Here is a 14,921-nt window from a genome sequence, read left to right as displayed (position 1 = left end):
TCCGACTTTATAACAGTATAAATTATGAAACAAATTATGCTATGATAAAGAAAGGTCGTACACAACGTTAGATTTGTGGGGGAGAGAGAGCAAGAAAAAAGTGTGGAAAAAACCAAGAGGAGTGCGGTAGCTATTGTGGTGAATTTACAATAATTTCTATCTAATAATTCTTATAAATTCAAAAATCAGACTCATTTGGTTTTATGATTAATTTTTAAAATTTTAACTTTAACTTTAACTCTACTCATTATACAATAAAAATCAACAACACAATAATTATTTTTTTCATTTTCTTCAAATTTTTTAATCATTCAATTCAATTTTTAATATTAAATTTTTTCAACTATTCATTACTTTTTTCATAATTCAACAACACAATCATTGCAACCCAATTAAAATCAAAATTCAACTCTACTTAACTTTAAAATCAAACACACTAGTATAGGCATTTTAGAATATTGAAAGTGAGACAAAAAACTCTTTTCAACGTTTATAATAGTAGAAATGCGACACGTAAATTACTCAAAAAGGAATATGAAAATATCTCTTTGAGTATAAAGTAACGTCATTTTGAATGCGGATTTTTCATCTATTTCTCTTAATTCCCGATCTTGTTATGGGGATTATTATGATTTAAGCATCGAAGGGTTTTGTCATTGGCACCTTTGACCGATGTTCACTTTTGGTAGGATTCGAGAGAGAAAATTACAAAATTGATACACAACCTTCTATAAATATAACACTTCAATACAAAAAAAAATTGCAACAATTCAATATAAAACGTCATTATTTTGTAACAATGACCGTCAGTTTTCGTCTGAAGGCTTCAAATTTTGACAGGGAATGCATTCTTCGACGGAAAACTAGATGATAACACGACAAAAATGCAAAAAAATTAGGATAGAATGTAAAAAAAAAATGATTTAGAACAAAAATAGTAAAAGTGTCCAAAATTGGGGTTTAGAAACGTGTTTTGGCCGCTATATTATATCACCGGTATAATTAAATTATGTACACAAAAATAAACGAAAATTAGATAATAATAGTCATATTCATCTTGCTCTGACAACCATTGGAGCAGCCCCAGAACCTTTATGGCAGAGCGGAGTGAAAGATGGGTTACTCTGCAGCTCTTCACCTCCATCAATGGCGTCAGCTCGAAGCTCAGAATCTCCTGGAAAGCCGGAAGCTTTGCATCAGTTGCAAGAAGTCATCTTTCAGCTACGGAGGAGGAGGAAGTGGACTGAATCAGAGCCGTCGTCCACTCGCGGTGAAGCTAAAGAGCCAGAACCCTTTCTCAGATCCTCCGAAATGCTCCATCAGTGGAGGATCAGCACCTTCAGGGGAAGACTTTGAGGGCAAAGATGAGCAGTTGCAGGTCTTTCTCTCCTTTCTCTCTCCCTATGCTTGCTTCTGATTGCATTGCATGCTGAGACTGTTCCTGTTCTTTGGCAGAGCCAACAGGCCAAGGGATTTTGGAGCAAATGGAAGGTTGGTCCTTTGAATTTCATCTCCATTTCTTATGCCTTGTTATAAATGATAGTTCTGGCTCCGTTTACAGCATCAATGAGTACCTGATTGCTGTTTAGTTATAGGAAATCGGGATTTCGTAACATTACTTTGGGGGAAGGAAGTCGGGATGGTATAATTTCGATGGAAAATGCCGTGACCGTTTAGCATCACTTTCTGCCCAGACCCAGTTAAAGATTGAACCTTTGGTGCATCGTTTGAAATGTTGTCTCGTGATTGTGCAGTGCGGAATCTATGATGCTGTGTTCGGAATCTTGATTGCTGTTTACTGAATTAAGATGCTGAAACCATTTGGGCTGGTAAAGCGTCTTGATTAAGACTCGGGAAGAATCTCAAGCCTGGATAAAAGTTGAACCTTCAGTGCTACTTTCATAGTATTAATCCCCGACTGCTGATTAGTGATCAGTGTTAAGATTTGGGATGTGAAAAGATTCGTTGGAAACGGGATTGCTGTTACAAAATCAAAATGTCAGCTCTGTTGTTGGGTGAATGTCAATGCTGCCTACATTTGATGGAAACGGGATATGTAACTTCTCTTGTTGTTCTCCTCAGGCTAACTCGGCTGAAATGAGTGCGAAGCTAGCGAAGTTAGGACTTGCGGCAGTGCTTGCTTACGGCCTCTTTGATGGGGTCACGTACACTACTTTCTTCATACTCGCGTTCTGTGGATACGAGAAGAGTACAGGGAAGAACCCTGCTGCTAATCTGCAGGCACTACTAGGGGTAAGTTTTCCTTTCATTCAGCTATTAACTTGCGTGCCATCAGCATCATTTAGTAGGTTCGTCACAATGTCAGCTGTCTCTTTGCTAGCTGGTTCGAACTTCAACCATGCAAACGCAAAGACGTCTTTCTATTCCGATAATGAAATTGGCTTTATCATACTTTTTTTTTTTTGGGGGGTAAGTAAACGGGGCAAAAGCACAATTAAAATGGCCTTATCTTACATTATTAGATAATTTTTGAGCATCGGCAGTAGGTTGGACAGGAACAGCCAAAAATAAGATTTCAAGTATGGGTGCAATTGTGCATTACTGTGTGTCTCTGTCCGCCATAGTAGCTAACTCCATACTTTTTTGATGGGATTGGTCTGGTTCGCTTGTTCAGTTGGGCAAACCTATTTCGATCTAGATCTCAAGTGCAGTAATAGCTAGGAGTTTGTGTCTCAGGAAAGCTGTTCGGGTTTTATTTGCAGTTGGATCCTTTTATTCACATATTATGACAGCCAGCTTTTTTGTATATATTCTCATGAAAAGGTCTTCTCGTGTTATTGCAGATTGTTATCCTTATGTGGACCGGGAATAATGTGACGAGGCCGTTCCGAGTGGCTGGAGCAGCTGCCCTGGCACCTGTAATTGATAGAGGACTGAAGAAGATTCAGAAATACTTGAACCTTCCTGGCACTGTCTATGCCTTTGCACTTGTTGTCGCCATTGTGGCATCTGTCTGTCTCACGATCATCGGATTGCTTATCCTCTCAAGATGGGGGAAATGAGTCGCTCCGCTAATGCTTCTGCCCATTGTAGTTTTACTTGTACCAATTTTTGGCCTCTTGAGAATGAATTGAATCAAACCGCTGAGAACTGTTTCAGTTATCATAATCTTGGGTACATATGGGAAAAACCATGCTTGATTTCGTTGTTTTCCAATGGAACCATGTCTCCGGAAAACAACATTCGGAAGTTTGAAATAACTTTAGTGATCAAAATGACACCTTCCACTGATTATGGTAGGGGCTGTGAACGGCATAGGTTTCATCCGATGAAATAACTAAAATCAAACTAGTTCCAGGAGAGTGTCAAATCTTAAGTGAAAGGAGATTCACTAGCTCTTGTCAATCACTTATTGCACTACTCGATCGATTTGCAGAACGCCCGAATCCGATTACATTCTCCTCCCTCCTGCTCCTCTTGCTCAGCATCTAAAAGGCCCCTCATCCTCAATCAAAAGTGGAGCCCCGGAGACCCTTAACGACCGTGAACATAATACAAATCACGAGTTTACCGCTGCAAAGGAAACTAGACGTGAGACTATGAACTAATGGACATGGGTTTTTAGGGTCAAGGATCTTCATGGATGTTGTCTGTGTTTTCTTCACTGCGCAGTGACAGTTCGGGAGTTGTCCTATGTACACTCTTGTAGAAGTGAATCTGACGGCTTCTAGAGCCATAAAAAAGGCCATATAAAAGACCTTTATCAGAAATATAGGGAGCCATTGCTAAGAATCCGTAATTTTTCGATGCGGATGGCATCGGAGAGTACCAGAGCAAAGAGCACAAGGCAGTGGTGGACCACGAGAAGCAGCGGCTTTCAGTAGGTGCATTCCACTGTCTGAACGTCGGAGAGGTGATTGGGCCTCCACATATATAATGAAGGGCCCCATAATATATATCTCTGAACCATCGTGTCGAACAAACTTCAATGGACCCGAACTATCATGGCGGCATAGGATTACCGAAGAAACTCTCTCAAAATAAATGATGAAGATTTTCTTTGGAAGTCCTGGAAAGATTTATTGATACTTAATTCTCCTGGCAAGTTTTATATAAGGTATATATGCTGCCCCTTTCCAAAGGAACTCTCAGAAAAAGTAAAGTATATTTTTCCATTGGATTGGTTCGTTCATTCTATAAAAGGCTGTCAGAAACAATTTTACACATCATAGAGTTTAGAAATCTCGAGAGATTGAGATCAAACAGAAATGGAGATTCTTCATTTCAGCCACGAGCACCCGTTGGTACTAGATAGGATCGAGAACGGGAGCGAGATGTGCAACTTATGCTCGAAAACGATCCATCGTCTCGCCTTCGCTTGTTCTGACTGCGGGTTCCTCCTTCACAAGAGTTGCGCGAAATTGCCCCGAGAAATGGGGTCCCACCCTCTCCATCCGCAGCACCCTCTTGTCCTCGTCCCCAGTCATCCCGACTCGTCAGAGCCATTTAAATGCAGTCTCTGCGAAAAGACGTGTTCCGGGTTCGTCTTCAGATGCAGCAACTGTGACTATAGCGTCGGCGTGGATTGCTTCCTGAGGACTCAGCCATACCCAGATCTGCCCTCACGACAAAAGACGAGAAAAATCCATCACCTCAGCCACCAGCATGGCTTGTTGCTCCGCTATTACGGAGAGAAGAATTCCATGAGACAAAGTTGCCGAGGATGCGAGATGCCAGCTTCTGGTCCAACGTACTACTGCCCCGAATGCCCGCAATTTGCGTTGCACAAGTCCTGCTCTGAGTCCCCTCAACAGATTCAGCATCCCTTTCACCCACTGCACCCTCTCATTCTCCACACAAAATCTCCTTATCCTTCAGAAAATTTATATTGTGACGCATGCAGAAAGACCATTCGCAACGGATTCGCCTTCCACTGTTCAAATTGCAAGTTCGACCTAGACGTCGCTTGCATCTCTCGAATGCCCACCCTGAGGCATAAGAAGCACGACCAACACCCGCTCGCGTTTTTTGAGGATATGGGTGTCGAGGTTACCTGCAATGTCTGCGGAAAAAAGTGTCGAGAATATATCTACCGCTGCACAGCCTGCAACTTCAATGCGCATTGCACTTGCTTGCCATTTGCAAGCACCGTGAAGCATAAGAAACACCAACATTCCCTATTCCTTAAGGATTCCGTAGTTAAAGGTGATTCGGGTTGGTTTCCTTGTGAGGTTTGCAAAAAGAGAATCACACCGAAGCATCGGGTTTACTATTGTGAGGATTGCAGCTATGGTGTTCATATCGAATGCGTCGACTCCGAGGTATACCTTATAACTTAAATTCTTCAAACGAGCAAAATGATTTACAGATTATATAAGCAACTAAAGCGCTCAACGCATTATTTTGAACATTACTTACAAGCGATTTGATTGTTAATAAACAGGACCATCTTGATCCTCACATGGCGAAGATGCTTGAAGATTTCACAAAAGTCCAAGCTGAGGCAGATGCTTTGGCAGTGGAACTGAAACTGGAGGAGCAAGCAATATCAGCAAAGTTGCAGAATTTCTTTGGGAAATATTCGAGCATGTTGAATAAACAATCGGAGCTCAAGGAGAAGCTGAAGAAGGGCATCTAATAAGCAACTCGGAGTGATCTTTCAAATGAAAATGGTATTAAGTTTACGGCGTTAAGTTTACAGCTGAGACTCGTATCGCGACTTGAAACTACCAAAGATTCAAGCCGTTCTAAATGCATCAGCTTTGCACAGCAATTATATGTCGACAGGATGTAACTAAGCGTGCCAAAATAGAGTCGAGTATCTACAGCACAGAATAATAGGCAAGTGTAATTCTAAATCTGGAAACAGGATTCCATTTGTACATGTACAACACAAGGATCAACAAAGTAGATAGCAACACGGTGCTAAAATATCGATCAATCCGATCATTTTTAAGACCTTTCATGCTGCAAAATCACAATCTATTGCTGCAAGAGCAGCTACCTCCAAATTTTCCACCACAGTAGACATGAATGAAGACAGATACATCCATGTCTGCATCTCATGGCTCGATTTTCCGATAACACACTTCCATATAGAGCAGGGACTGACTAATTCTTGGTTTTCAAGAAGTAAGAAAGAACTGGACAGATTGACCATACAGTAAACTTAAACTGAAACCAAAATAGCAGCCGAATCAGATTGACCAGATAGAAGGCGATGATTACTTTGATCATGCCAATAACCGGGACTGATTATTATCAAATTCACTAAGAAACCTAAAGTGGAAACCATGATGTGCTTCATTCCGCTGCACCAAATCCGTGAAACTCTTCCCCCAAGTTCATCTTGGTCATTATGTACAATCATGTAGTGCCAACCTCAAGTGGAAGAAGACTTGATAGCTCTTCTTAATTCGCTTTCTACATCAAACAACTGATTTGCGGGCCGACTGTATCCCGTACCATTTTCCTCCTTCCCGTTCTTCTTACTCCTCCACATCTCGAAGTCCACCTTATTTTCACTCGAAGGCATAGACACAGAAGCCCTTTTGCCAACTCCCGACCTCATTTCCTCCAAATACTGCTTCATCTCTGCGTTTTCCCTCTGCATAACCTCCAAATCCCTTCTCATCCACAGACACAACCCCTTCAACAACTCCGAGTCACCAGCACGACTATGACCGCCGCTCTGAGCCTTCAAAATCTTCACTTCCTCGTCCCTTTCTATTCCGATCTTCTGAACCGTCAAATATGGCATTGTGAAACCGGCATCATCCGCAGGTAAGTTCAACCCCCACTGGAAGTTCAACCTCAAACACTTCATGATCGGCAATGCCGTCCTCGCCCTAAATGAAGCACCCGTGAAGAAATCGCCCCTGTTGTTGCAACTCTCGGCGAAATTGAGGTTTCCTATAGGGTTAGGCTTTGTCAAAACCTTATCCTTGCCACCACAAGGCTCCAACTTGAGCTCCTCCCAGCTCATTGAAGCCACTGCTGGCTTAAACCCAATTCCTATTCCGCCATTTGCATCCGCCCCAAGATGATCAGAAGCCTGATTAAAGTGAGGGATCGTCTTTAGCTCGTGCTTTTCGGAATCAGGTGTCTCGGTCTTCAGGAAACTACCGTTTAAAGCCGAATCTGAGGCGAACGGCGGCTTAAATTTCGGAATTTGACTCGGATTAGGGTTGGAAGACGCAGAGCTGTGGAAGGAGAAGTGGCCGATTCGGGGCTTGAAGTGGAGGGAGAAGATGGGGGTCGGGTGGTTCAGAGAAGGGGAAAGAGAGAAGTGGGCGGAGAAGGTGAGAGGAGATTCCTTCGGGGAGCCGAACAGGCCGAGGCCGGACTTGAGGGTCACGGAGAAGGGAGATGCCGACAACGGCGCCGCGTTGGGGGAGTAGGAGACCTTGAGGGAAGGGCCGGAGGGAAAGTTCGTGGAGAGAGAAAGGGAAAGATCCGAGCGGACCGCCGTGGTGGCGGTGACGGCGGTGGCGAAGGGCTGGGAGAAGACTGTGATGGGGACTTTGGCCTTGAGGATCGGCTGCTGCTGCTGCTGGTTGTGGCCGTGGGCGTCCCCGGCGACGTGGCGGTGGCGGCGTTCCCTAACGTCGGGGAACTTCAGCGAAAGCTTCATCTTTTGGCAGGAGGGATCGGTCAGCAAATGGACATGGCGGAAACCGGAAAAGCTCGTCGGGAGTTTTTTAGTGGCTGAAAGAGCTTCGGGCAGTGGCGAGCAGAGCCGCCATTTCGGGAAGGAAAGTGATGAGTGGTACTGAAACTTCACGGATTTTGCCCAAACTTCTTAACAAATTCGTTTTAGGTACCTAATTTTATTACGTTCTCTCAAGTCCACCCGTACAGTCGGGGCAATGGAGTCGTGCCGAGCTGAACGTCGGATTCATCGGACCGTCTCAACTCTGAACATCTGATGATTGAGCCTCCGAGTTTTCACTCAAGCTTTACTTGGAAAAGAAAAATTGATTTAGTTTCGGATCGCTCTAAATGAAATCATAATTTGACCTTATATAAAATTGATAAATCAATACTCAACTAAACTTAACAAAAACTTAAAAAAAAAACTAAAATTAACAAAAACTTACTAAAATTAGGAAAACAGATGCCAACGTCCATCAATGATGAAAGTGAGGTCATCTATTATTTCCAAAAACTATATTGGATGACCTATGAATAAGGTGTTTTTGTTAGTAATGCTATCATCATGTAAATAATTACTCATATGATGCAATTGATACATAGTTCAGTCGTAAGATATGGTCTCGCCATGTCATATAGCATCCCCATGTAATTTATCTGCAAGGGGGGAGAGAAAAACTTGATGAGAGAGAGAAAAGAGGGAGAGAGGGAAATTAATGGAAGTGTTCACAGAAAGCAAAAGATGGAAGTTGGTTATTGAAGAAAAAAAATTGAAATTACCAACTTTATACTCGATCAAAGGATTATTAATTTCTCAAGTAATTTTACAAAGGTTACTTTTAGAAGAGGAAAGTTACATCATTAACTCCTTCTCAGTATACTAATAATTGATAATAGCCTTCCAGAATTCAGCATTTCATCATAACTATTCATAATCTGCCACCGGAACAAGGTATAAATGTGAGATAATAATCAACTAATCTAACTCAGCCTTTCCCTCTTCTAGATGGTTCACACTCAAACATCTTACGCTTAGATGCTGGTTCTTAAGTGCTGCCATTCAAGTTAGTTGTGAGTCAGGACGTCGTCCTTATTAGAATGAAGTCGCTCCTTTAAGGCCCCGTTTGGTACGCCGGAATGGAATTAAAAGGAATGTAAATGATTTTTTGTATAGTGAATGTAATTATATTGAGGGCAAAATAGTGATTTTAAGAATGAAATAGAGAATATGAAAGATTAAATTTAATTAAATGAACTTATTTTTCATAATATTATTCTATATATCATATGTTTAGATGTATAAAACTAAAAAATAATACAAGATATATGTAAAACTTAATAGAAATGATGGAAAGGACATTCCTTCAGTTTTTTAAATAAATGATCATTCCATCATGTTGTAAAGAAATTTTTCCTCAAATGGAATGCTCTTTCTAACTTATTCAAGTGTCTCCATATGAGGAAATTGAGTAGAATGATGAATTTTCATTCCATTCCTTTCTATTTCATTTTAACATACCAAACATGACGTAAAAGAGCAATTCAACTATTTCATGAGAAATTACAATTGTGAAATTACGATTATGTTGCTAATTAATATAGCGATTCCATTTGGTATTGCTATGTGTTTCTGATGAAAGTTTTTAGGAAAATTAAAATTATATCATCAATATATATATTTTTCATTTCAACTATTTATACACATCATCATTGTTCAGTGCACACATATGTACTGTCTAAAGATAATGTGATGAATTAAAAGAGAGTGTTGCACAAGGCACATATATTCGTTTGGTAATTAAGATATTTTAGGTTCGATATTCAATGGGACTATTGTAGTCCCTTTATTAACTATTATGATCACTATTTTATTGTACTATACCAACGAGCCTTCTTTATAATCGAAAAAATAATGTGATGATTGTTATCTGATTAGCTTATGCACCTTGATCATGGAGGTTGTACATTCGAACACTTTGGTTGTGTGTTAGTTAATGAGAATATATATATATATGTGTGTGTGTGTGTGAAATGACGATTTCGATGAGATTTTATATATATATATATGCTTATTTGTTCATATTCTTGAGGTATTAGTTAACCGCCTTGGCCATCTTTTGTTAGGTGACTTTTGACCTCTGTTATATCGACAAAATTAATCCTTCTAGATTTCGATACTTTATGCTGAACAATCGGCTTGCAATCTTTTAGAAGGGTTGACTTTTGAGGTGAACGTTTAATTGGACTTTGTTTTCTCCACATTCCTTCGGGTATAATAATGATGAAGCTCCCTAATTGCATCTACTTAGATATATATGCATGTGGTCTGGTCAATTGTCCCTGAGAATAATCAAGAGACTACGATGATAACCCCATTTTATAAATAGGCGTGCAATATCAGTGAGATCAATCGCATATAGTCGCGGATTGAAATGGTTTTCTTTCGGAGAATTCTCGCAATCACTATAACTCTCCTTCATTCTTGTTACATTGCGAGGGGTGACTCCAATATGAACAGACTGTATATTCACTGCAACCCTAATAATTATGAAGAGGGCGATCCTTACGGGGTGTCGCTGCAGTCGGTTTTATTGGATCTACGAGATCAAACATCGGAAAACCTTTTTAACTATTATTCCGTATCTTCAGACGCTACTGGATATGATTTTTATGGACACGCAGCCTGAAACGGAAGGTTTTCTGCATGAGTGTTTTCAATACCTATATGTGGCATACTATGAGTTACAAACAACATGTTTTCTATGTCCGCATAATGGGGTGGAAGTTCAAGATTGGAGAATGTGGTTTGAGCAATATTCATTTATATAATAACCCCATCTATCATACGGTAGCAGTTAGGTATATATATATGTATATGTATATATACACACACATCTATTATATATATAAAGTTTGAATATTTGTGTGTGTGTGTGTGATACATATTAATTTTATCGGCCCCCCATGTTATCACCAAAGGCCATCAGCAGGGAAGTACTTATAATTTAGATAGAGGAAAGTGAGCTTTTTGAGGGATGCATAACATGATAGTGCTTCGAAATTGGGGGACGAATATAAGTATTTTCATAAAATATTGAGTCATAATATATAAATTTTCCTATAAAATCAAAAGTTTAAGGTGGTCACTTCCCTCATGAGCTCTCTTCTTGGTCCATCCGTGAGCATTGGATCCCCCTTATTACACTTTCCCCATCCGGAGGGGTTGAATGGCTGGCCTCTGCCGAAGGATGATGGCCTCGAGGGACGGTAGAATTCTGCGGTGTAGCATTGTGGTTTCATTTTCTTTACAATAAAATGAATTAAGCTCGTGTTTGAAATAAAATGAATTGCCTTTGATGTACGTGTAGTGTACTTTCCTTTTGCTCATACAAATATATATATATATGTAAAATAATGTTGTGTTTATTGTACTCTCTCTCTCTCTCTCTATATATATATATACATATCTATCTATCTATCTATATTTATATCTATATAAACCGAAAGCATTTCGGAAATTCTCACGTAGAGTATATTCGTTTTTCATACTCTTGAGTTTCTCTTTTATTTTTTTAAAAAATACGAATAAATTAATCTAAAAATATACATTAGTTAGCCATGAGTAGCTAATAATAATATAAAGTAATATAATATTATGTACGTTTACATAGCTGTGAAGTAAATAATAATAATAATAACGATAGTAATGAATAAATAAATATAATAATAATAAATATAACAATAATATTATAATAAGAAATATTATAGATATATATTAATCTAATAATATATACATTTACTTAGCTTGGCTGTGAAATAAATTATAATAATAACGATAATAATAAATAAATAAATATTATAATAATAAATATAATTATAATAATAATAACTATAATAATAGTAATAGTAATAGTAATTTGTCAAATACAAAAAAAACTTTAATTAATCTTGTACATTAACTTAATTACGAAATTCATTTTACTTAGCTAAGAAAAAATACAAGATGAGTTTTATTTTTGTTCTTATTCAATCTTATAGGTTGATTTAAGTATTTAAACATTGATTATTACTTGTGAAACTTGAATAAACCAATAATATTATGGATAAGATGTATTAATACACTGGTATAATAAGGATCGATCGAAGAATACTTCATGTATTTTTTATAAGAATATTAAATTATCAAAATTGTCAGATACTTTATAATAATTATATTAAATTAAATTACAATTTAATTATGAAGCAAGTAATACATGTTTTTCATCATATATATACTTTCATGATTTTATTTATTAGTTTCCCTGTACATGGCACGGGCAACTGTACTAGTATATATATCTATATATATATAGAGTAAATTGCACTGGTGGTCCAAAATATTTTATAAATGTTTCATTATGGTCCAAAAAGTTTTATTCGCTACATGATGGTACAAAATGTTTCAAAGTTGTTTCATAATGGTACAAACCGTCAACTCGAGCTTGACGCCATCAAGCCGACGCTGACGTGGCTACTATGTGTCACCTCCTTGCTGACATGGCCGAAAAATTTAAAATAATTCTAAAAATTTTAAATTTTAAAAACTTTTAAAAATAATTTTAAACTTTTAATTTAAAATTAAAATTTAAAATTTAAAATAATTTTTATTATTTTAAATAAAAATAATTTTAATATTAAATTAAAAATAATTTTAATATTAAATTTTAAATTTTAAATTTTAAATTTTTTATAAAATTATTTAAAATTATTTTTAAAAATAAAAAATTATTTTAAAAAATTTTAAAAATTTAAATTTTTAAAAAATAATTTTAAAATTTTGAAAGTTTTAAAATGATTTTTTATTTTTTCTAAATTTTTACTCTTTTTTTGTATTTTTTATTATTTTTTGTATTTTTTAAAAATAATTTTAAAATTAAAATTTTTTTTAAAAAAATTTTAAAATATTTATTTTAATTTTTATTCAAAATTTTTACTCTTTTTTGTATTTTTTTAGACTTTTTAAATTTTTATTTTCTCTTAAATGACGTGGCGTACTATGATTGGTTCAACATAACAAAAGTGACACATAGGACACGCCACGTCAGCAAAATGTTAACGGCGTTAGGGCCAATTGACGGTTTGTACTATCATGAAACAACTTTAAAACATTTTGTACCATCATGTAACGAAAAAAACTTTTTGAACCGTAATGAAACATTTGTAAAACATTTTGGACTACAAGTGCAATTTACCCTATATATATATCAAACCGTTGTTTTCTTTTGCCATATGTCAACTCTACAATTTTTGGCCTTTTTTCTCTTTTTCCTTTTATTCTCTTCCTTACATTTTCTCTTCCTAACAAATCTTCATCGTCGTCGTCGTCATCTAAAAACATTAAAAATCGGTCCATAAGAAGAATAGAGAGAATAGGAGAATTTACATGCACATATAGGTTTTTGTTTAAATTTTTTTCCATTTCTAACCTTCTTTTTTACATTTTTAAAGATTTGCCCACAAACTTTGATTTTATTGTTTGTTCCCCTTATTTTTATTTCTTCTTAATTGGTTAGTTTTCGTTTGTGCCCGTATTTTTATTCTTTTTACATCCTTCGAAATAATTTCAAAATTAACGTGTCATAACCATATACGTAATTAAGTAAAATGAATCACATTTGGTAAAAGTGAGCGGATGTTGTTCAGATACTCGCACACACTTTTCCCTCCAAATGACGCTACTCGAAGCTTTTGTTTAGATATAATTAAAATGAGTATTTGGCAAACATGTGCTGCCATCCCCTGCTTTTTCCCCTTTCTTCCCTTGCAAAATGTTTTTGGTGTGGTTTCATATCTTAACACATTAAAACTGGTCCATCCCCTAATAGAGAGTATAAGGAGGGTTTTCCCTCCCACGAAAACCCACCCTCCTTTATGTAATATTTTAATATAATTTAAGTTATGTATTTTTCTTCTTGATGTGCACTAATATCCATCAGTCTAACACGCCCAATTAATCTAAACTCGAGCGTGGTCGGTCCACTAAAAGATAAAATTCTTGCAATTAAGGATTGTTCTCCCTGGCATGCACCACCTAATATCTGAAAGTTCGACAAGTCCGATTAATTTAAACTCGAGTATGATCGGTCCGCTATGAGATAAAAGTCTACCAATTCTTGAATTTCTCCAATTATAAGATTCACACCGGAGACTTTACTTGAGGGGACTAAATGAGGAATCATCTAAAACAAACTCAATTCAAAAGTGTATTTCAATTTATTACCAATTTAAGTAGTCTTATTTTATTTGTACATTAGAAATGTCCTTATTTTTCAGCGAAATGGTTTATGTTTGCATGTTGATTGAGAAAATTCTTGCTTGGGCATTGACTTGACTACATCCAAGAGATGCTTTTAATCAATTTTGAGACGTTACTGCGAGTAAAGTTTGTCCACTAATAAATTAGCGAGTTACTTAAGGCTTCTTATATTGCAACCATAGTTTTCTATTTAGGAATATTGAAAATTCAAGTTGAGATTATAAGGGAGATATGTGGGTGTGCTTGGTAATGGAGTTGGAATTCTACTCCACTTCATTCCAGCCTAATGAGGACAAAAGTAGTTATTATATGTACATAATATAGGGAGAATTTATTATTAAAAATTGATCGTAATAATAGTTAGAAAAAAATATATGTGATAATTTATTATTAAGGAGTTGATTGCCTAAAAATACACAAACTTTTCACATTTTGTTAATTCTAATACAACTATCAATTTGATATCAATGTTAACGTAACTTCCATTTTTTCGATCAGTGGGTATCAACAATAACCACCGCCTGCCCAAATAGGGTTGCCCATGACGGTAAAGGTCTTCAGTCACCCTAATTAGGGGGATGGTGGTTGCTGATGAAACTTCTGCTACCTACCACCTGCATTCTTTTCTAGATTTTACCTTTTTTTTTTTTCTAATTTGGGCAGTGAGGGCCTCATCGGGGCTCACCGCTGCTCCTATAAGGTCGCCGGTGACCGCGACTATCTCGATTGGAGGGTGTGGTCATAGATTCTTGTTTAAATTAATGGAAAAGTAGACGTACTAAAATTAATATCAAATTGATAGTTCGTGCATTTTAGGTATAAAAAAAAAGTTCGTGCTAGAATTGATAAAATGTGAAAAATTTATATTTTTTAGGCAATTAACCCGTTATTAAATGAGAAAAAAAGATAACATCTATAAATGTAAAAATTGATGGATAATATTATCAAAAAATTATTGTAATAATAGTTACAAAAATTTATTGTTAAATGAAAAAAAAGAAAAAAGAAAAAG

At 36.7% G+C, this 14,921-nt stretch overlaps 3 protein-coding genes across 3 annotated transcripts; 2 read left to right on the top strand and 1 right to left on the bottom strand.

Moving 5' to 3' along the window:
- The first annotated feature begins 1,044 nt into the window (after positions 1-1,044).
- Positions 1,045-3,138, top strand: LOC116201586. The gene is made up of 4 exons (XM_031532872.1): positions 1,045-1,378; positions 1,456-1,491; positions 2,083-2,253; positions 2,805-3,138. Exons 1-4 carry the CDS (start codon positions 1,115-1,117, stop codon positions 3,021-3,023), a joined length of 690 nt encoding a protein of 229 aa, XP_031388732.1. The 5' UTR covers positions 1,045-1,114; the 3' UTR covers positions 3,024-3,138.
- A 1,067-nt stretch (positions 3,139-4,205) lies between these two features.
- LOC116201541 lies at positions 4,206-5,896 on the top strand. The gene is made up of 2 exons (XM_031532805.1): positions 4,206-5,282; positions 5,405-5,896. Exons 1-2 carry the CDS (start codon positions 4,230-4,232, stop codon positions 5,597-5,599), a joined length of 1,248 nt encoding a protein of 415 aa, XP_031388665.1. The 5' UTR covers positions 4,206-4,229; the 3' UTR covers positions 5,600-5,896.
- Positions 5,897-6,343: 447 nt separating this feature from the next.
- On the bottom strand, positions 6,344-7,594 carry LOC116206664. Its single transcript, XM_031539462.1, has one exon. The coding sequence runs from the start codon at positions 7,592-7,594 to the stop codon at positions 6,344-6,346; it is 1,251 nt and encodes a 416-aa protein (XP_031395322.1).
- Positions 7,595-14,921: the final 7,327 nt, after the last annotated feature.

The sequence above is a fragment of the Punica granatum genome, chromosome 1 (genome assembly GCF_007655135.1).
Source record: "Punica granatum isolate Tunisia-2019 chromosome 1, ASM765513v2, whole genome shotgun sequence".
Classification (NCBI taxonomy): Eukaryota; Viridiplantae; Streptophyta; class Magnoliopsida; order Myrtales; family Lythraceae; genus Punica; species Punica granatum.
This window is presented reverse-complemented; position numbering and strand designations above follow the sequence as displayed.